The 24,476-nt window shown below is 38.2% G+C and overlaps 1 protein-coding gene across 1 annotated transcript in view; it reads right to left on the reverse strand.

The window, feature by feature from the left end:
- Positions 1 to 24,476, reverse strand: part of LOC145666689 (uncharacterized) — a 267,228-nt gene that overhangs the window by 187,876 nt on the left and 54,876 nt on the right. Inside the window, exon 2 of the mRNA XM_081734173.1 lies at positions 11,906 to 12,078. Within this exon, the coding sequence (XP_081590299.1) occupies positions 11,906 to 12,078 (173 nt within the window). The remainder of the gene's footprint in view (positions 1 to 11,905; positions 12,079 to 24,476) is intronic.

The raw sequence follows: 24,476 nt of genomic DNA on the forward strand, positions 1-24,476 counted from the left end.
TGCTTTTTAATAAATATTCTCCAATAGGATTTGTATACAAGGTAGCAGGTTTAAAATAAGCTTCTTGAGAGCGGCTCTTATTTGTTAAAGAATATATAGCGATCACTTTTGGCTGTTGCGATGGTCTGTCCAAACGGCTTGGTAAAAAAATCAGCGTAGCATAACAACAAAAATGTGTTTCTCTTATATGTTAAAAATAAAAGCACAGAAAGGAAAAGTAAGACCTTGTTAAGGTGATCGTCGGGGGACGCCGAATTCTACTTTGCCCCGGGCAAAGAAATTTCTAGGTACGGCTCTGAGCTCTAACACTTATCGGTCTTTCAGAGTCTCAACCCTTACCTACAACAATGTAGTTTGATTAATCTGTTATACAAAACGTTTGGAAAGAACCTGTGAATGTGACTTATTGATAGCTATGCAATATGTTGACAGAGTGCTAGTCTTCAGTTTAGCAACGAACCTGTCCTTAGGTGAAATATCATGTTGCTCTTTACTTTTGTCTGTGCCTTGTAAATCGTAACATTGTATTTAAAGACAAATAGAAACAAGGTAAGTTGTTTAGTTCTTTGTAGAACTACTGATAAGATGTTTGTGTCTTTTACACAAATACTTTTTGCCAGATTGCTGTTTGAAGCCTTTTTGCGTTATACACTATAAAACAACATATCCAGATTCAGAGAAGCCCACAGAAATTTTAAAGAAGGGTAAAAAATATAATTATTATTCAGATGCTTTATTATTACTATTATTATTATTATTATTATTATTATTATTATTATTATTATTATTATTATTATTTACCAGCTTCTCTTTGTTGATAAAAATCGTAATTTGGCATTTATTAAGTGTAATATGACGGAGTCTAGAGACAGAAGAGAGGGGGTCTTATTCCCAGATATAAAAATGAGAACTTTGTCCAACAGTGACTACGTATTATATAAACAAACTTATTGATTGCACCCTTCTAAAAGAAAAATTAGTATAATTAGTAAAAAAATGCATTCATTGAAAAACTCTGGGGTAATAAAGGATCACGTGCTAGCCACTAGACCAGCGTGGAGGATACCCAATCGCCCACATAGTTAGGTTAATGATTTCAGACATTACCACTGCCCCTGAGTGCAGTAGTAATGTCAGATATCAGGCCCAGGCCACCAAGCTCAAGGAATGGTGTCCTGACGTTATGGGCTCGGGTCCCTTCTATTCACCTATTAAACATGAAGTTGTTGGACGGCGTTGGCGGCATTTGAAAGGTTTTGATCCGTTAACTACAATTATGATGTCAGAAATCGATCCCTAGCCTCGAACCTCAAGAAACTGTGTCCCGAAGTTTTAGAGGTGGATCCTTTCTATTCCCTTTTTAAACATGGGGTTGTTTGACGCGGATGGTAACATTGGAAAGATCCTAGTCGTTTGAGGAGTGCGTAATGTCCAAAATCAGTTCCTGGCCACAAAGCGCCAGAAATGAGGTTCCGAATTGGCTCAATCTCAATACCTGGTTGCCCAAGATAGAAAAAACATTTATAGCTGTATGGATGGTTTTATCTCACGTAATAAAATACTGAGATTGAACCACAGCAAAGGTATACATCACAACCCAAATGCTTGGAATCGAATCTGATTTCTCACATTACTGCAATGCTCAAGGGGCCAAGACCTCTCCAATGATTAAAGCAAGTCAATGATGATAGAATTGGTTGAATGAAATGTGGGACGAAGCGGGAGTACCCTGAGAAAACCCACGGATACGATCTTGTCCACCACAAACTTGCTTGGCCCACCAGAGAAAGCGCTCTGCAACTGAACCACCGCGCTCAATGATTAAGGGAAGTTAATGATAATAGAGGAATTGATGGAATGAAAAGTGGGAAGAAGCGGGAGTACCCGAAGAAAACCCACGGATACGATCTTGTCCACCACAAACGTACTTGGCTGGGATCGAAAAAATAAAGACCCCACGCACAAGAGGAAGCGCTCTACCACTGAGGCACCGTGCCCAATGATTAGAGTAAGTCAGTGATAATACAGGGATTGGTGGATTGAAATGTGAGGGGAAGCGGGAGTGCCCTGAGAAAACACACGGATACGATCCTGTCCACCACACAACTTACTTGGCTGGGATCGAAACAATAAAGACCCCACGCACAAGAGAAAGCGCTCTACCACTGAGCCACCGTGCCCAATGATTAGAGTAAGTCAGTGATAATACAGGGATTGGTGGAATGAAATGTGAGAGGAAGCGGGAGTGCCCTTAGAAAACACACGGATACGATCCTGTCCACCACACAACTTACTTGGCTGGGGATCGAAACTATAAGGACTCCACGCACGAGACGAAGCGCTCTACCATTGCGATACCGCGCCCAATGATCACAGCAAGTGAATGATAATAGAAGAATTGATGCAATGAAAAGTGGGAAGAAGCGGGAGTACCGTGAGAAAACCCACGGACACGATCTTGTTCACCACAATCTTACTTGGCCCACCAGAGGAAGCGCTCTGCAACTGAACCACCGCGCTCAATGATTAAGGGAAGTTAATGATAATAGAGGAATTGATGGAATGAAAAGTGGGAAGAAGCGGGAGTACCCGAAGAAAACCCACGGATACGATCTTGTCCACCACAAACGTACTTGGCTGGGATCGAAAAAATAAAGACCCCACGCACAAGAGGAAGCGCTCTACCACTGAACCACCGCCCCCAATGATTAAATTTACGAAGTCTCCAGCAAGATCCAGAATCAATTTTTTTCGAATTCATATATAACTTCTCTGTGTGTGTGTGTGTTTACCTAATACAAATCGAACATTAGCTATTTTGATGCGATAAGAGTCAAAGCAACGTGAGTTCACTGTTCCTGACTACATACATCTTGCACAATTGAGTTTAAAATGCTATACATTAAAGTAGTCTTGAGTAGTTTGCAACATTATTTCTCGCTTTCTAAAGAAATCCACAAGTATAAAAAAGCAACTCTTACAGCAAAGCTGTCAAATTTTTCCCACGGTAGGTACAAACTAAATCTTCTTCCGTGATGGCGGATGTGTTCTCTAAGAGATATATTTAATAAAATAGTTCTAACACTTTTCTTCTAAATCGAGGAGTGGACTTAGGTACCATGATTGTACTTTCTCCAATATTGTAGTTTATTCTTATTTATATTTGTTCTTCGTATCATACGAACGTAGTCCCAAAAGTGCCCGACCCAACAAGGAAAAAAAGAAAGAAAGAAAGGAAAAAGTATATTTATTTCTCCATATTGTACAATGTTAGCTCGATACACTTTTCCCAGCTATGTTCGATAACTTTCGAAGCCCTGTTTATAGTGTGAACCGTCGATCTCCTCAAAATAGCCGTTAACTGAAGACACCACCTCTTTATTGTTGGCAAATCTTTTACCACCAGACATCTTTTCAAGTTAAGAAAGATAAAAAAAAAAGTGCGAAGGGGCTAAATATGACGAATAGGATGGATAAGGAAGCAATGAGATCTTTAACTCGCTGATTTTTGCAATAACGATAACGGATGTGTGAACTGGTGCATTGTTTTCATGAAACACTTTGTTTCCCCAATTACTGTCGTTTTATCTTGATTTTATTAGCCAGACGCCGCAATATGTTTGAATAATTTTCACTGTTGATTATTCTTGCTTTTTGAAGATAATCAATGAAAATTATACAACACCCTCCCAAAAAGACTGACGCCATGATCTTGCTAGCAGATCGAACAGTCTTCGCTTATTTGAAGCCGATTATACCTTTTCGGTCCATTAGTTTGACCACTCCTTCGTCTCAGGTGTGAAGTGCTGGACCATAGTTATGTATCGACGCAAAAAACTTATCTTTATTCCTGTGAAACGTCGCCAAACACTCGACTCAAACATCCTTACGAGGTTGTATTTGTTTCATTCTTAGCAAACGTTGCACCCATCTCCCGCAAAGCTTTATTATGCGTAAATTTTCAGTCAACATGCAATGTGCAGCAAATTATTGAAATGACTACCATGTCTGATAGCTCGTGCACTTTCAGTAGACATTCATACAATACAATTCTGTGGATATTCTCCACCATATTTGAAAAACTCATCTCATTTCGTCGACCACTGCGATGTTCATCTTTGCAGCTCTTAGGGCCTGGTTTAGACGTTGCCACCCAATATGTCACTGTTTTAAACGAAGGAGTGGATCCCAAAGAGTAGAATCTAGCTCGGCTTTGATATTGGTCAGACTGAGACCTTTAAAATGAAAAATATTGTATCACATAACGATGACCCAGTTTCTTTTCATGTCTACAAATTCACTGAGAGTGTTCATTATTGATAGCTGTCAAATACTAAATAGTCTTCAATTTTCTAGCTTAAGCTTTATAAGGCTGGTAAATACCGTCATAGTAATGTTTTCCAAACAAAAACTGCTATCTGCATGTCAGGCCGACTACATAATGTAACGGGTACTTTACATAAGAACCTTATGAGAAATAAATGGACTTGTCCGGAGAGAAAGGAAAAAAATAAAAGAATAAAAGTTAAAAATAACAAGAATTCAAGAAAATGTAATGAGTGGTAAGAAAGGATTGTAGTAGAAGGCTAGATTCTTCCTTTTGAAACAAAAAACAAAAAAAGTCATTTAATGGATAATCTTAATGGTTTCAATCTTTTTGTTACTTGTTAAAAGTTGTAGCTAGCCCGAAAGACTAAAGAAGAAAAGTTAAGAGTGGGCAACATAGTTTTCCTCTTGTGATGAAGGACTTGCCTTTGCCACGTTGAGTTTTAGCTACGTTTTGAAGGTGGCGGATCGAAGTTGAATTGTATGCCTGTATTTTTTTCTACGCTACTTACTTCGTCTGGTTTCGTGTAGTAGTGTGTTTAATGTTACGTCTCTCTATTTGAGCAACACAAAACACGCAGAATTGAAATGAGATTGTTAATAGATAGGATTTCGCTTCGAATGAGTGCACACCTGTGCTAAGATTACAGCCGATTTCGAGTGAAAACTAGTTACCTTGTTCTCGCGTTATAGTGTACTTGAGTTATGTAGTGTTCTCAGTTTCTTTACTACGTGTATTGTGCATTAGTGCAAGGTTTTTCTTTATTTTTTTCTCTTTTGTCGCTGCCAAATATGGCAGCCTCCTCAGTCGGACACGTTCTTCCATCCACTAATATGGATACTCCATCGTCTACTAATTCCAATTCTCATGTATCAAATGTGCCCTATGCACATACTAATAATAACAGTTACAAAACTCACCATCTAGGACCTTATGTGGTCCACGTGTCCTCCACGTCTGCTTTGAGCAAACAATATCCTATGAAACTATGTAGACTCTTATATAATAATCTCACAGATGTTACTGATATTCGCACTCTTGGCCCTCAGGGTTTAAAGGTCTTTTTCGTACTGGCAAAGCAGCCAACGATTTCCTTCAACATTCTTTATTAGCGGCACATAATTGGCGAGTTTACATTCCGAATTACGCCGTTTCTTGTCAGGGTATTTTACGAGGAGTCGATCCGTCCTCAACGGACGATGAACTCATCACTGCGTTACGCAGTAGAGCTCCAATCTTACATGTTCGCCGCATGTTTCGTAAACGGTCTTCGTCTGATGCTTCCTCCATTCCCCCTACATCTGACTCTTCTTTACCTCCAACCTCCCATTCTCACCCTTCTGTTACGGATTCTACATCCTCTTTCATCCCCACCGGAACAATCGTAGTTACTTTCGATGCCAACACTCTCCCCTCCCATTGCAACCTTTTCTATTTTCACCTTCCTGTTGAAACATATATTCCGAGACTAAAGCAATGTGCTAACTGCCTATTTTACGGCCATTTTAAGCAGGCCTGTCGTGGTATACAATCTTGTGTGTCGTGGTATACAATCCTACCCGGCCAGCCCTCTTCATCCTGCTCTGCACCTCCCAAATGCAAGCACTGTGCTGGTGACCACGTGGCTTCCTTCCCTCAGTGAACCTGAACGCCTCATACAAATTCAAATTAATACTCTGATGGCTACAGAACATCTATCCTATACCGATGCCAAACGCCGCTATTTAACCACGACCCCTGCACAACGCTCCTTAAAGGGAGATCCACCTCCCCATTCTACTTCGTCCTCTCTTGCCAATTCGAACTTTACTCCGTCCTCTATCCCTACCTCCGCTTCCTTTTCATATTCAGCTGTTATTTCTCGGCCTTCCACTTCACATTCTCCTTCCTCTCCTTCCGATGTTAGAAAAAAGCGCTCTCTTAGTTCTCGCTCTTCGCCTTCTCTTTCTGCCCGGCCCCCATCTCTTCCACCTGAACGATCCTCTTTAGCATTTTCTCCTCTTCCCAGCACCGTCACAGCTTTTCAGAAACCGTCCAATGCATCAGATCCTACACCTTCTTTTTCCTCCGCTTTTTCTTCTATCCTTTCTATTTAAAAAAAAATCGCAACATAAATTTTCTCCTCCCGACTATAAATCTTGCATCACCATACTCAAACTATTACAATCACATTGACTATAACATCATCTGGTTCCTGCTTTTCTACTCTCTTACAATGGAACATGAGGAGTTTTCGCAGTAAAATGTATGCCTTACATCACCTCATATCTCTGTTCCATCCGTCTTTTCTCTTACTCCAAGAAACCTGGCTTACAGATTCCTACCGCTTTAACACCCCTTCCTACCATTGGCTTCATGATGTTCGCCCAGACGGTCGAGGGGGACTCTCTCTTGGCATTCATAATTCTTTCCCTTATGTTCTACATCCTCCTCCCATCCAATACCCAGGAGTTCAATGTCAAATGGTCACCGTTCACTCTCTCACCCTGGTTAACCTTTACATTCCTCCTCACGTTCACCTTCCGGATCATCTCTGGCTCTATCTTTTTAATTTCCTTTCCCCTCCCTGGACTGTAGGCGGTGATGTAAATTGTAACCACCCGTTCTGGGGGGCTCCTTTTTCCAACCCCACTGACTCTGCCCTGTATTGCCTACTTCCCACCTTACCCTGTACTCTTTTGAATACTGGCACTCCTACACGTCTTCACCGTCCCCGTGAACTTCCTACCGCTCCTGATCTCACGTTTTGTTCTCCCGCTTACTCTAGCCACCTTACATTGACTGTTTCTTCCGACCCCTACGGCAGTGATCACTTCCCCATCATTTTACATAACTCTACTTCTTCTCCCTTTCCATCCTCCTCCCCTATTGTTCGCCCATATTCTATTAACCTCGATTAGTCCCTTTATTCTGCCTGCTTTGATCATTTCTCTCCACCTCCCTCGTCTAGTGATCCTCTTCAACTTCACACTGCTTTCTGTTCTCGCCTTTCCCAGGCAGTATTACACTCCTACCCTGATCCCTCTCCCTCCCTTCGTTCCTCTATTGTCCATTCTCCTTATCCTAAATGGTGGACTAGGGAATGTCAGCAATGGATTTTCCGACGGCGTCAAGCCCTTAAAACATACCTCGCCACTCGTTCGTATTCCAATTTCCTAGTATATCAACAAACCCAAGCCACCACGACACGTATTCTTCAACAAACCCGTCGTAATGCCTGGCGACAATATTGTTCCAACCTACGTTATGGTTCCTCTTTATCCTCCATTTGGAAATTTTACTGGTCCCTTTCGTAACAAGACGTGTCGTCCTCCCTCTGGTGAATCTATTTCCTCTCCCTGGCTCCATCAATTCCATTCCCAGTTAGCACCATCCACGTGTCTCTTACCTCCTCTCTGGCTCTCGCCTCTATATTCTCCAGAACCATCTACCCCTATCCATCTTCCTTTCACTATGTCTGAACTTTCTCCCATCTTATCCCGTCTACCCAGCTCTTCATCTGGCAAAGATGGCATACATTACCGACACCTACAACATATTCCTCCCCTGTATCAGAACTTTCTACTCACCTTATTTAACTCTGTGTGGTCTTCTGAACGAATTCCCCCTCCGTGGAAAGATTATGCTATTATTCCCATCCTCAAACCTACAAAACAACCTGGTATCGCTGAACATTACCGCCCTATTGCCCTCTCCTCATGTCTTTTTAAAGGTCTTCGAACATCTCCTGAAACAACGCCCCCAATGGTTCTGTGAACACCACCTTTTATTTTACAAACAATACGGTTTTCGACTTGGTTCCAGTGTTTCTGACTGTCTGTCTGTTCTTATCTCAGATATTTGGCTTGCTTTTTCCCGTACCCAGTTTGTTTTTGCCGTCTTCATTGACCTTTCTCAGGCTTATGACTCTGTTCCCCTTTACGATCTCATAGATATACTTTGGCAACACGGCATCCCTTCGAAATATCTTCGTATTATTTACAACCTTCTGGTCCAACGCACATTGTATATTCGCCTCGGTTCCCAACTCTCTGAAGGTCGCACCACTTCCCAAGGACTTCCTCAAGGTTCGGTATTATCTCCTCTTTTGTTCAATCTCTTTCTAGCCCTTATTCTTGGCCAAACCAGTAATACTGTACGGGTTCTTTCCTATTGTGATGATTTAGCCTTCTATATTACTTCTTCTTCCCCTCAACTTGCTATACCCCAACTCATTTCAACTCTCACCACATTCTTCACCTGGTGTTCCCAACATGGCCTAAGAATAAACTGGAACAAAACCTCCTTCCTCGTCTTACTCGCAAACGCACTCCCGCCCTGCCGTCTCTTACTTTTACTGGTATTACTCTTCCTCGCCGTCCTTCTGTTAAATACCTCGGGATCGTCTTAGACTCTTCTTTACGTTGGACCCCCCATTATCACCTTATACATCAAAAAACATCATCCTTTTTACGCTTAGTTCGTTCTATTTCCACTTCTACTTGGTCTACAGATTTCCGTGTTCTCCTCCTGTTATATAAACAGGTTTACTTACCTATTTTAACGTATGGTGTTGTTTCTATCTCCTTCTCCTTCTAGAGTCTAAAAAATTCCAATCCCTTCAATATACTACTCTCTGCCGTACTCTTAGCCTTCCATCCACCACTGCTGCTACTGCGCTTTATTCTGAGACCCGAGTTCCATCTTTAGCAATTCAGTTAAAACACCTCTCTGACAAATACTGTCTTCAACGTTTCCAATTTACACGATCCTCTCTCCTCCCTAATTAACAATTAACAATTGACGAAAATTAATTGCAAATTTTATGATTGAATTCAATTGCAATTGAAATTAATTGTCAATTACAAATTAAAATCAATTGCAATTGAAATCAATTGCAATTGATTTTCAGAGCAATTACTTTCAATTGATTGATCAATTGCAATTGATTTCAATTGATTTTGCCCAACACTGGCGTATACTATATCATATGAAGAGCAAATTACCGTACTTGTACGTTTAAGACCCTATGTCTGGCAACACTGATACAATAGCTGTCAGCAAATAATAAACAAGAGATAAAATTCAGGAAGAAATTGAACTTTCTGTGTGTGTGCGTCTGTGCGTGTGTGTGTCGGACGAAAACGCAATCTCTTTCTGTACGCTTTCCTTTCTCCTCACAAATACAACTTTGCAATAACTTATCAGATGAAAAAAGTTGTTTGATAAGTTGGGTTCAAGAAGGAATCATTGGAGAGGTGAAGGAACTGAACTGTCCATCACTACTTTTGATAATATCCGAAACTTCGATAATACTAGAAATTTCGATAATACCCGAAACTTCGATAATTTCAAATACTCGAACGGTTTCGAGTAATCGATGACAATTCGATACATTTTCATTCCCGAAGTTCGATAGGTCCTCAGCCTTATCGAACACCCCTACGTGCGAGTGGCAGTAGAGCTAGAGAGCACCTGCCTGAGGGACACTAAACTAATCCGTGGTTACACAAATACTAAAGCTGAATTTTAAATACGATTACGGCCCTTGTTTTAATAACAAACAACAAACAACATTCACATTCAGAATCATCAGTATACATTTTGAAATAATTAAACTGAAACAATAGAGTTTAATATTCACAATGTACACTGGAGTGCAAAACTTAAGGAGGATGTAGATAAAGTAACATAAAATATTGTGTAGTTGATGAAAATGAATAAAAGTCCGGCAACATTATCGCACAGGATTCCCACAGATGCTCAGCATGTAAGACTTTGCCATAATCAATGTTAACGTAGCATCGAGTAGGTCTGCTTCCCCAACACAAAGCAGTTGGATCAAATGGGTGAGACAATGTGTGGCTGTTACAGTGCAGTTAAGGTGCATCGGGCTGGTGTTACCCACAACATGGTCCAAAGACAATATTTGACTGATTTCACACGGGGAAAAGTCGTCGCTAATCTGAAAGAAAAGGAAAGTGGGGCGAGTGCGGTCCTCTAGTTTGGTATTGCGCACAGGGTTGTTTTACGTGCATGAGGAACATCCATAACATGTTCAAAACCCGAACGTGCATGAGGATTTGCTATGCGAGGGAGAGGTAGTGGTTTACCACAGTCAATCATGGCAGAGAACGAACATTACATTATGAACAAGCAAGGAAAGACCGCTTCAAACATCGGGTGTAATCCTTAGTATCTTTATTGCGAACACATATAACAGGAGTGAAAGTCGCCCAATCTCACAATAGTATGTCAATGAATGGGGTAACTTCTTTGCCCGATGGACATTGCATTGTGTTCCATTGACATCCATATAACAGCGGTACAGTTTGCTTTGGTGCCAAGGACATCAGGACTGGACCAAGAGAAGTGGATTTGCGTTTTTTATTTCGATAAGAGCAGATTCAAAATGATTAGTGATTCTGGACACTCATCGGCGAGATGAGAAAAGTCAATAAACCCAGGAACGAGCCAATCATGATAATTTTGGTGGTCCCGCTTTCTTGTGTGGGGCAGCATAGTGTTGCATTGGCATACCATCTTCAAATTTTTGAACGTGACACATTCACCGTTCAACGTTATTGTGACACTATTCCATCTCGACATGCGTAGATGTCGCAGCTCTTGGAACGAGAGAATACTCGACGAGTGGACTGGCTTGCCTTTCTTCTGATTTGAATTCCATCGAATTCGTTTCGGATGCTATGAGGAGACGTCTTGTAGCAAGTCCAGATGCACCAAGGACTATCCAGCAGTTGTCAATGGTACTCCATTCCACTACAACTAATTACAAACTCTGTGAGCATCATTGGATCTCGTTGTAGATTATGCATCGTTGTTCATGGTGATCACACACCGTTTTAAGGAACATTTCACTCTGTTTGTAATGTCAGGGGGCATAATGAGTCGCAGTACTTTCAGTGGACGTTATTGCCTCTGTATATAAGTGCAATTTTCCTCTTCTACTCACGTGCCTCTTTCTGTTGTTTCCTTATATTGTAGCACTATTTTCTATGTATGGTTCAAGTTTATCAATCTATGCCACTTGGCAGTGATACAGTATGTAAAATTTACTTTCGTCCTTAAGTTTTCCATACCACTGTATTACTGCAGGAATATACAAACGTTAATGCTGGCTACTGGCTGGTTACTGGCTTCGTCTTACACTTGAAATATATAAATTGACACAATACAGTTTTTAAGTTTCAACTAAATCGTCATAGTAGTTTTAAACCGGAAAATTGCTGCACGCTACCGATATATATTGGAGTCAGAAAGGCAGGTTGCGACATTTAATAGCATGACTGTTTGCTGTTATGAATTAGTGTGACTTACAAAATGAATAACAAAGAAGTTTCCGTTTTCTAATTACCATTTTTGTTTTCATGTTTTTTACGTTTAACAAATTAGACATAAACATGATTACAGAAACTTCAAGAACAGTTAAAAGCATTTATGTTCTTCAATTGTAATATGCAGCCTATTCCCTTGTGGCACCTGAGACATCTCGGTTATAGGCACCGGCCCACTTGTACACAATAAAGCACATAAAAATATAGTCCGGAGTTTGTATATAACATTACAGATAGAACTTACCTTCTCTCACTGTCTTCCCGAAATCTAACAGTTCCAACATATTCCAGCGGATTTTTCCCAGACGTATCCTTGAGATTAAGATTCCCCTTTGCCAGTACGAATGGAATGCAATTAATACTCCAACAAGCCAGTGCACAGTGAAGAGCAGTGAATCCTCTCTGCATTTGCGATGTCTGTAAGTTAAATACATGTTAAATGCAATTAGTATATGAATTTCATGTTAAGTTCTTTAATATATCGCACTTTTTAACCCAAAATATTTTCCGACATATCAGCTGATTATTGCATTTATTGAATATTGATATAATTGTTTTCACAAAAAAATGTGTATCTAACATATGACCGTTCGAGATAATCCGTACAGAACCTTCGAAAGTGAAGAGCACAAAATCTGAAAAGACTTACTATGTTGAGAAAGTTTAAGTTTATGGTAACGAAGTCGATTTCTAGATAGCAGCATGCATGAGCACGCATGAAAAGTTATTGCAGGTAGTTCGAAAATGCTGTGTATTGACTTGCAGAAAGGAGAGCTGTTGTGTCTGTAAGATGTCATATGGCTTCAAAAGTTAATGTCTTTTGTGAGGGATATACTTGTGCCCGTTCTACTATTGTTATACGCAGGGGCGGACTGGCCCACCCTGCTACCCTGCAAATGCAGGGTGGGCCCCCCAAACAGGTGGGCCCCTTCACCAATTTTTATAAAGATTTGCTCAATTAAACCTACCAGCATCCAAAATATGGAAGGGTAACTCCCGCAAACTTGTGTTTTGCATAAAAAAGACGTAAAGTTAAACTTTCATGAACAGACCTTATTCTTCTTCACGTTTACCGACTTGAAAAGGTTCCGTCTTTGAGAGAATCAGACCCTAAAACGTTGCAGGGTTTGTGATACAGCAGCTGTTAAAAACGAGCACGTTAACTACTACTTTTTTAAATATAAGAAACACAGTAGATTTCAGGCTGTCAGATTTCGCAAAAGACTTTCTTGGGTTACTTCAAATGACAGTTACTTTCATCTGCGATTCATATAAAAGAATGAAAGTGTGGATTAAGTACAATGAAGAAAACTCAAGTGGTAGACAGCTACTTCGCCGATTACAAAAAATAAATCTGACAAGCTGGTGGAGTAAAGATCGAGCTCTAAAGAGAATCTTTGATGATTTTTCGACACCTTTTCAAAATCGGAAGAGGTTCATGACGCTGCTTCAATGTCTACTCACTATTGCAAGTATGAGTGATTTTCAAGCTGAAGTCACATTTAAAGCCAAGTGTTTGGTTCAGAACTGGTGTAAATTTGAAAATATTCTTGCGGCTTTTGTTTTCAGCCAACTTTTTCACCTATGTATATCTACTTCGCATTATTTGCAAAAATCTGGTTTGGATTATCTAAGGGCTACAAAAATGATTTGTACGTTACAATCAGACTTAAAGCAAAAACGAAACGTGTTTTGCTCTAGGTATTGAAACTAAAGCTATGGAGTTTGCAAAGGACTTGAAAAGACAATTGAAGGATGCAAGATACGATGTTGTAGTTGAAACTTCTCTCCTTGCAAAGAGAATACCAGTAGCAACTCTTCAAGCAGACGAGCTTTCCCATGATGAGGCAAGAATTTTAGATTCTCCATCAAAAGTGTTTCAGATAAACGTTTTCAATGTTATTTTCGATACTGCAATTGAGCAATTACATTCTCGGTTTATCTGCGATGACAGTCTCATGAAGGACATTGCATGGCTGGATCCACCCGTTTCCATGAGATAAGTACTTTAGAAGAACAACCTTATTCAGCTCTCAATACTCTACCACATTGTTGCAAAGTGGAAAGAGAACAAATTCAAGAGGAACTGCTCCAATTTGCTCGTCATTAGAGGGACTATAATCCACCAATATGTAAAAAGCAGGATATTTTAAGAAATGAGCATGGCAGCGAGCAATATGTTCATGGTAGTGAAAAACAGAAAAAATGAAGAAGAGGAACATAATGAAACTGAGAGTGAGGAGGAAGATGAATGGAAATGCAAACCTGCAAGACAGTGTAAAGTGTGTTTAGTTTGTGCACTTCTCCTGCTTCACGAATTAAATCTTTATGGTCCATTATATCCATCGTTGTATACAGCGTATAAGTACAGTATGTTCTAACTCTATCGTGTACCCAAGTATCATGTGAAAGAATTTTCTTGATTATGAAAGTGATCAAAAATCGGTTGCGTTCATCGCTTGGACAAGATTTGTTGGAAGACTTTATTCTTTTATACATAGAAAGATCATATACGTTTGATTACGACAAAGTGATTGACGATCTTGTATCTAGCTTCAAAGAATTAGGTAGATATTTGAAATTGTGAGTGTAACTGGGGCATAATGAAGATATTAATATTAGGATACATTTTTCGTATTCATATTAATATTATATTATATTAGGTTACAGTATGCAATTCAGTAGAAAATTTCAACCAATTTGATATTAGAACTGATTTATGAGGAAAGAAACTTACATTATTTCTGTCAGTGCTTTAATTATTTAGTGTTTCAAAGTTGACTTGAGATTAGTTTTTAATTATTGCACATGTATATATTTTGAATTTTCTAAAACATGACACTCATTTGTTTAAATAAATGGTTTAAATTCATTACATAAAAAGCAATAGCATAATATAAATAACTGAAAGCACCAATTCCGGTATTGTGTGTGTTACAATAAAAAAATTATAATGCCAATTACACACTGTATGAGTTACTATTAAAATGTTCAGATTTTTTGTAATTAATGTTTTGCTTTTGTATGAATATATGGGATACTATTTATGGGTTCGAATATGGACTTTTATATGTAATACATATGAAGAATGCCAAGTACATTTTTTACATTTTTATACAGTGGGCCCTCATTTCAGTTTAGCAGGGTGGGCCCTATGGTTGCCAGTCCGCCCCTGGTTATACGTATCCAAATCAGTTTTTGAAGCAACAAAACGGCCTTCTGCTATCTCTGGGTCCATCAACAATGACATCGTGGACATAAGTCAAATTATAAAACAACATTTAATGGTTCAACTATGAAAAGTACCTATATAAGTCGTATTTACCAAGTTTGGTTCCTAATTTTGGGAACAATACCTAATTTTCAAATACGCGCATGAACTTATACATTCAAAATAACTGAAGAGCCATAAACCTAGTTATTGTTACAATTATACAACGTACTTTGTACTTCCTGATAACGTAAAGTTACAATTATGGTTCCTATTCTTTTTCGGGAGGGATGTCCAGGTGTGGTGACACCTAATTTTCAAATACTCACATAGATATTTACATCACCCAAAATACAATAAATTTTATTATTTTTACACAATGATAAAAGATTCTTTATATGTATTGATAACGTATATTTATAGGTTTCACCAAGTTTTGCTTCAAATTTATTTTGGGAGAGATGCCTCGGACCATATGCTTGTGGATAGCACTTATCTTACAAATACACCTAAGAACCTATACATTTACATTAATCATTCCATCATGAATAATATTTTTATTACACGTAGTAAAACAAGCCGTGTAAGTATTATGAATACATACTGATGATGTATGCACAAATTTGAAAAGATGTAAATTTGGAAAATTTAGATGGTCATCTCGTTTCAATGTATGGCTAACAAATTGCCAAGAATTTTATTTTCGAAGTGATATGTTATGATTCATTGTCTAGATTGCGAACTAAGCTTGCTATTTCATAGTCTATGGAGCTTTGAATGTTAGGTCTCTCGATATATTTGAAAGATAATTGTCCGTCACAAGTTCATGGTACCATCTTCTGTTCTTGAATAGACATAAAGTTACCAAAAATAATAATTTGAAAGTGTATCTTACGGTTCATCTGAACTGTATTACAACTTAAAATATATTGAATATTATGAATGTATTTGAACAATAGGTGGCACCACGTCCGAAGTACCCCTTCCAAAATTTGGGAACTAGATTTGATGAATATGATTTTGAAACCATCTTAAAATTCATCCTCATGGAGAACCATGTTAAGGTACATCTTTTCAAATTTGTGCATACATCATCAGTATGTATTCATAATACTTACACGGCTTGTTTTACTACGTGTAATAAAAATGTTATTCATGATGGAATGATTAATGTAAATGTATAGGTTCTTAGGTGTATTTGAAAGATAAGTGCTATCCACAAGCATATGGTCCGAGGCATCTCTCCCAAAATAAATTTGAAGCAAAACTTGGTGAAACCTATAAATATACGTTATCAATACATATAAAGAATCTTTTATCATTGTGTAAAAATAATAAAATTTATTGTATTTTGGGTGATGTAAATATCTATGAGAGTATTTGAAAATTAGGTGTCACCACACCTGGACATCCCTCCCGAAAAAGAATAGGAACCATAATTGTAACTTTACATCCCTCCCAAAATTTCGAAACCAAATTTGTTAGCTATGATTTGTACTTTTCTTGATTGAAACCATTCTATATACTGCTTTATAATGAACATCGTGCTCATCATGATATGAATCGTTCATACCCACTTGAGCCAAGATATTATTTCCCAAAATTCAGGTACCAAATTTGGTAGCTACGATTTTGGTACGTACTTTACTGGATTGAAACCAACCTTAGATAAAGTTTTATGGGATGTACGTTAAGTCCAACATAATTTAAATCGCTTACATGCACCTGGACTAACGCACTGCATCCGAAAATTTAGGAATAAATTATTGTGGATATGAATTTCATAGGTGCTTTTAATTGTCTTATGAGATTCTCTTGTAAGTTAATCAATTTTAGAAGAGGTCGACCTTTTAAAACAATTTCACATGGTACCTTGACTTTCCTGGAACTTTAACTACAAATTTATGCGATTTCAACACACTCTATTCAACGTTTTGGCACTGAACCACTTGTAATAATGAAGCATCTGATAAGAGGTTAAAATATATCGTGTCAGGAAATTGTTCTGACGTCACATTCAGATATGTCTTTTATTTCTTGAAACCCTCCTTACTGTTCTAGTGGCTTGCGCGTGCGTCTTTGGTTCATGTGGTCAAGGTTTGATTCCTGGTGGGAAAAAACAAACATTTAATTTCACAAGCACTCACTTTCATAATTCATCCATCTCCTTTACCCTAAAGGGCACAACTGTGAGACATTACACTAAAAATTTCAAATCCACTTTTTGTTTCGTGAAATCAATTTTGAATGTACCGATACATTTCAAGTATGATTGTACAGATTTTGCATTGTTGTTTACAAAAAGAAATGCTTTCACTTTACATTCTCATATTTCTTCTAGAAAGTAGAACTTACGATAATATTATGTATTGGAACATAATACTTAGCCATGAAATATTCTTATCTACTGTTTGCAGTAACATTCATTTTTGCAAATTTCTAAACTTCAAACGTGATCAGTGCACGGGTAAAGCCTGCTATAGATTGCGAGATAAATCCTAGGAAATCTTACCCTTTTGTGCCATAAACGTAACGAGTTTTCCTGTCTGACCGAATGACGTTTTTCAATATTATAAAATAGTTCTATTTAATGAAAGTAAAAATTGACGAATTCCTATGCTAACTACACTGCACATCCCACCAGGAGCTAGGCTATATTGTTAAATTGAATACCTAAAAAAGGGATAAAAGTCAGAAGGGTGCTGGTGTATTTTGGCGCACCATATTTTAGAAGATTAACAGGTAAAATTCAATACTTTGCATGAAAATATATATTTATAAAGAACAACTTTCTGCAAGCATTAGAATTAAATACAAAGTAATACACCCATATTTTATGTTTACAAGTGGAGGCTTACTAGTGTAAAATCATTATAAATGTTTTACGATGGATAAAATAAGTGAGGGACAATGCTCCGCAGAAGGGGTCCGGCTATTTCTTAGAAATGTTACAATTTCGGTAGTTATGTTTGCATTAGTTTAATTTAGGTTAGTTACGGTTATGTTATGTTATGTTAGATTAGATTAGTATTGGGGTTCAGCATATTTTTTTAAATGATAGAATTTCACTTATTTCTGTTAATATTAGATTAGTTTAATTTCATTAGGTTAGATTTGGTTATGTTGAGTTAGGTCTAAGTACTTGCATCTTCCATTTCTCCCGTAAAATTTGTATTTTTTACGTATTTCTCGACCCTTCTGCAAAACACTTACCTAAGTGAGTGTATATAAAAGATGACCGGTGATACGACTTACCAGCACTGATGTAGCTATTTCTGCACAGTTTTCAGAAGCTGTAATTTATGTTTAGAAGTGGAGTGCAACTACCATTATACCATGACAAGTGCTATTCAAACTCGAATCATTGACAAAACCCACTCGTTTTTACTATCTTTGCTGACGCGCCTGCTTCCTTCGGATACACCCCTTCGCAAATGCTCGGGCTCCCGCTTCGCCCTGACTTGACTCGGTTAGATAGCATTCGTGATTTTCAGTGGCCACATACCACAGGTTGGTATGTGTTTTTGCACTATAAGTTTTATACTATACTTTCGCACGCCGTATTTATACGCAAATCGTAAAGGAATTGTAGTTTTTCAACAATAGCTTTTGATGCTCCCCTTGAATTTTATCTATGCCATGTGAGATATTTTCATGTCGCTCAGGGCAAATCATTTAGGAAACAATATGAAGGGAATCAGTGACAAATTATAATTTTTTAACAATTATTTCGAGTGGTGCGACAAAAGTAAATCTGCACGATCAGAAGACATTAGCAAAACATTTTTCATTATTTCTTTGTTTTTATTTGTTTTGTTTTCGCTTTCTCTCATCTCATGTCGCTTAAATCGAAATCTTACCAATTTTCTTTCCGAAATAGAGTGTGCTCTAAACAAGGAAAATCTCATAGGATCGTTCAGAACACAGGAAATGACATGGGATGTGATGCCATATATGTTGAGATTTTGACTCTAGGACAAATCGTAAGAGATTTCCTAGGATCTGCCTAATTGTGAAATCCGAATAATATACAACAACAACTTAACACTTTCTTTCTACAGTACGAGTTTCTACTAACAGCTCACAGCCCAACGTCATTGGTAGAAATATATATTGGAAATTAGATTGACTGATCACACTTACTTGAGTAATGTCGTCGTCTCGGATTAATAATTGTATGTTATAGGAGTCAAAACATTAAACAAACAAAATATTAGCAATGTAAAATTCTGGAATAAATTTTTGACTAAATACTTTAGCGAAATGAAATTTTCAAATTCGTGAATCAACCTAACTAGGGATGCACGCGAGACGCAAGAAGTCTCGTCTCGTCTCGCATTTGCGAGACGAGAGGGAAAATTTTATGTGAGACGCGAGACGAAACGCTAGACGAGACTCGGTTGAGTCTCGCACGAGAAGTCTCGTGAGGCTTCTCGCAGTCTCGCAACATTTATGAATTACATTTAATTGTATATTTAGTGATTTTACATTTATTGAATTTTCTAAGTTGAGCGTTAATGCCTCCAGGAACAAAAGAGTGATTGGAGCAATAGACATTTTATGAGATTTATTATTATTCAAGGTTGATTTTCAGAATTAAAGCCTTCTTTAGTTTCTAAACATCATTAAAAAAGAAAAGCTTTGTAAATTGGAAATTTATTACAGCATCGATTTAGGACTTTATTTTGCGACACAAACACATACACGCGGGCGTGCACGAATACATGAACTTCGGTTTTTGGTCTGAAAAGCGAATAAGACTCCCTATTGCTTCGAAATGTGATATTTCTGTTGTTTCTGTCTTTTTCACATTATTACTAGCGATTAATGTTGGGAGATGGCGGGGAAATCCCCTCTCGTCAAAGTTTATCCCCGGCTCGGCTCGCAGAAATAACATATTTTTACATGGAATAAGTATTTTCTTTCTATATATTTGTCAAAAACATCCCCCTCTAGTTCGAAAGTTTAATTCAAACACTGGTTTGGTAGGATGGACCTATAGGTTTGGTGGGAGATGGTAGGAATGGCCCTATATCTGTCAGTAATTTTATTTTCTAGATCTGGCAACACTATATAAGTTGAAAGCGAAAGTTGATAAAATGAGAATTCTGCAGTTAGTTCAACTGCAGTTAGTTCACCTGTATGATCTGGAAATTGACCCAGAAAGCATTTTTCGTATCAAGTACAGTTTGCTGGATATTTTGATTCTCGCAATTGTTAACATTCCGTTATCCACAAGTCCGTTGACACAAGTAATGTTATTCCTTGGTGGTTGGTGTAAAGGGAGACAGGCGACAATAGATGGCAGCACTGTTCTCCTACACAAGTAACGTATTTTTATATTTTCTCTGCTGCTTTCACAAATTAAATCTTAGAAAGTTTAAACTTTCTGAAAAGAAAGTTCAAACCTATTCTAAGGGAACAATCCATGTCAATTTTGGATGTTGCGACGTTAGAGCATTCCTCGGACTAGAAGCAGGCAAAGACAAGGTTAAAATCCGGTTAAATAAAGACGAAAAATTTTACATATAGATACATACTTTCCAGAGTTTTGTCTCTACAAGGCTCTGAAGCTTTACCTGATAAGAGGTGACGAGTTTTGGCTTTCCTTCCTTTTCCATATCCTCGGATTTTTGCTTTGTCATCCCGTGGCGTACGGTTTCGTCAGACTGATCTAGTCAAGGGCGACCGGTACAACAGGCTTGGCAAGTGGACTGCTGTATCTTGAATAGTATCAGATCGGGTAGTCAAACCTTCTAACATATCATATCATATCATCTCATCACATTCACCTACACTGCCGTATAAATACAGCCGCCCATGGACGGATTTTCTTATGGCAGACACAGGCTCAGTCGGAGGTCTAAGATCAAGGGTAAACACCAAGGCCTTCCACAAGTTGTTCATGGACAATCCGAGAGCTCCACCAAGGCGAGGCCACGCAAGGACCAATCTTCAGCTCGTCCTCAGAAGCCTACTAAGAATCACCATCAACGGACAGATTCCATAGGATCCATCGAATCAACAATATCTGTAATATCCCATGTCTCCAACCGGTCAAGATCACCGCAATGAGACAAGAGTATCAGCTACGCCGACCGTCTGCAACAATCTCCTCCTGCAAAGAAGCACCAACTAGATTCATCTAGAGAATTAGATTCTGGAAGAATGGACATCGGAGACTCAGCATCTCGCACCGACAACCAACAACCAGCTACTACTCATTCCATGCTTCTTACAAACTTCGGCTCGAAATTCAGCACTCCAAAGATGGTTGCAGTTCAATTTTGGAAGTACCTACCACGGGGATCCATTGTTCACATCATTCACACCAGGAATGGCATTATTCTGAAGACAACGGACCCCGCACTGTACAGCACGATCAAGAACAAGGTGCCGATAGACATTTTTGGCAAGCATGCAAATTTGGAAATCCTAAACACGCCTCGACAGAAACAACCTCCGCCTCCGAGAAGACCAGTACTATTTTCAGTGGTCATACGTGGAGTTGATCCATCTTACACCGATTAAGAGATACAAGAAGAACTGGCCCTCGAAGGGCACACGATTACCAAAGTAATTAGAATTCGAAATGACCGAGGTCCTACTTACATGGTCCGTGTGCTCACTTCACATCAAGACACGATTGATGCGCTGTTAGAATCCGGAGCCTCCATTTATAACCACACGCATCGTGCAGAGCCTTCACGAGCTACTGCTCCTATGCCAGTACGATGTGAACGTTGCCAGATATATAACTCACACCACACGACAGATTGCAGGAATACCAGTAAATGTGGTTACTGTACCGGACCTCACAATAAGCGCGCCTGTAATAATCTGTAAATTCCAGCACAACTTTTCTTTGAATTTGGAACGGAGGGGACACAAGTTCGGATACCATGTTGAACTCTAGGTTCCGTCTCCTTAGGATGTTATGAACATTCATCCCATGGAAAACAATGGCAAACCACCATGGATTCACCTTGCCAAGGGACTTTCAGGTCAAATACCTGCCTTCGGACAAAATATCACATCATCATTCATTAACAGCCATAGAATAACACATTACAAAATTTTGACCCAGAATATATGCGAGACTGAGAGATCATGCGAGAAAGTCTCGCGCGAGACGAGACTCAAAATTTTATGCGAGACGCGAGACGAGACTTCACATTTGCGAGACGAGACGAGACGCAAGACAAGACCAACATTTGAAGCTGCGAGACGAGACGAGACGAGACTTTTCCATTTCTCGTCTCGTCTCGTCTCGCCTGCATCCCTAAACCCAACTTTTTCAAGTAATTGTAATTTTGGTCTTCGGACAATTAAAAACCGTTAATTTTGTTGATCAAATAAGTAAAACCGAATAATATTTAATGTTTACCAGTAAAAGTTTCCATTACAGTATTTAATCTTGGCAACTTTTGTTTCGCTAAAGAAAATAGTTGGGATATTTTTGAAGTTCAAATTAGTTTTTTTTCTGGAATTCAAGAAAGATATTTGTTTGGCAATGTTTTGCTTTACTGAAAATATTTTTCTCTTTAAGAACTTTCTTGATAAAGTTCGTAATTAAACATTTGTTAGTAGTTTCAACTAAAAAGTTCTCGACTTGAAGATTTTTTTTCGTCTGTCAATGTTTTGGTTCACTGAAAATATTTTCAACTCGTTTGTAATTTTTGTCAATTTTCCTAATTGATGTATCTTTTTTGCTTACATTTTATTTTATGTAAACATAATTTTGTAAAGTTTTTGTTTGCAAGATCCTTTGTTTCATTGCAACTTGTTTGGTGCAAATTTTGTATTTAAGCTTTAGCTTATTATTTGGTTCGAAAATTTTAGTTTACATTAATGTTTTTCTCGTACTAAAAGTATTCTTCACTAAAATTTTTGTTACCTAAGAATTTTCTATTTGCATGATTTTTTATTCTTTAAATTTCTTTAGTCGATGGAAATTTTGGGGGTTACAAATTAATTCTTTTATGTGCATAAAAATATTTTAGTTTTATTGAAAATCATTGATTGAAAACTTTCAAACTTTATCGATGATTTCCAGTATTATTCCAGCACCGTGATGTCATCATGCAACCCAGAGCAAAATTCACAACGTCTGCAGAATTACATCAAATCTATTTATGACAAACACATCTCTGTTCGTGTATCTAAGTAACGTTCGAAATAGCTTCCGTCACGATGTCATAATGACCACTAATTTGAAGTTTCTAAACACACGAGACGAAAGTAGATCATTTGTCAAGATTACTAATTTATAAGAGGATACTCCTTATAAAATTTTGTTTAGTCAGATTACTTCTGCTGAACTTAGATAGGAAGTATTGGGAGCGGTCCGGACCCGATGAATCCCTATGGGTGCACCCCTGTGTCAGCGGGACACCAAAACCCGTAAATGGCAAAGATTATATTTCCATATCAAGTGCTAATCTCTTGGCAATAGATGGAACAGTAAAATGCTTGCTTGCGCACTAGCACTCGTTCACAGCTCTCAACATGCGTGTAGGGAAGAAGAGGCAAGCGTAGCCAATTAAATGGATTTATTATGCAAATAAGATTTCATTAACATTTTGTGCTACGTTTTCCTGTGTTTCCAACGATAATTTTATAGGCCGTGTCCTTGTGCACTACTTTCAGAATTCTCAAAAACTGCAATATGTCTCATTCAGTGGTCTAAGACACAACCTAGTGGATGGAAGATTCAGTCGAGAGTTACAGTTCAATTTGCTATGTAAATGATTCTTCTATAATATAATATTATGTTATATTGACTACTATGGTTGTTATCATTTCTAATTTCATCATATTTCCTACAGAATTTGTCATACTTATTTGGTTAACATACAAATTTTAGGGAGGGAGACTCGGGTTACGGTCTCAATGCGACTTCATGATCGAATACCACATTAATCCTTGGGGGGTCTACCTCTCGAATAGTCTTGGCGCTGAAAAGCACGTTTAACTTCAAACAAGCAAACAACTCATTTACTCTACAAAGTACTAAAGGGGTACTAATAAGGGAATAAATTATCCAAATAGCAATAATTCCTTTTTTAACCCTTACAATTACTTCTTGTACTTATTACGTCTTTCCATGGGGCCGCCGTAGCTCACTAGTAGAGCGTTCACCTCTGGTGCGTGAAATCCCTGGTTCGCCCCAACTCTCTCCAACTGAACTTTGTGATGGACAGACACCGTATGTGTAGATTGCCTTGGGATTCTCCCATTTTTCACTCTATTATCTCATTCATTGTCATCATCACTGTGTCCTTAAGCCTCGGGACATAATCATTGGACATTAAATTTAAAAATATTCATACTTTACATGTAAGTAATTTATTAATTGTATTATAGTGTAAAGTAAAGCATTCCCAAAAATGGGTAGCTTGCTCTACAGGGTGAGTTTTTGCAAATTATTTTCCCCAAAGCATCTCAAACGATTTTGTGTGTGTGTGTGTGTGTGTGTGTGTGTGTGTGTGTATGTATGTATGTATGTAGGTATGTCATCTCCATAATGTAGCATAACTCATTTCTCCTGAAAAAGTTCACAATTGTTAGTTTACTCTTGGTAGTGAGTTTTATTTAGATGATT

The sequence above is a fragment of the Thermobia domestica genome, chromosome 12 (genome assembly GCF_964235325.1).
Source record: "Thermobia domestica chromosome 12, izTheDome1.hap1.1, whole genome shotgun sequence".
Taxonomy (NCBI): Eukaryota; Metazoa; Arthropoda; class Insecta; order Zygentoma; family Lepismatidae; genus Thermobia; species Thermobia domestica.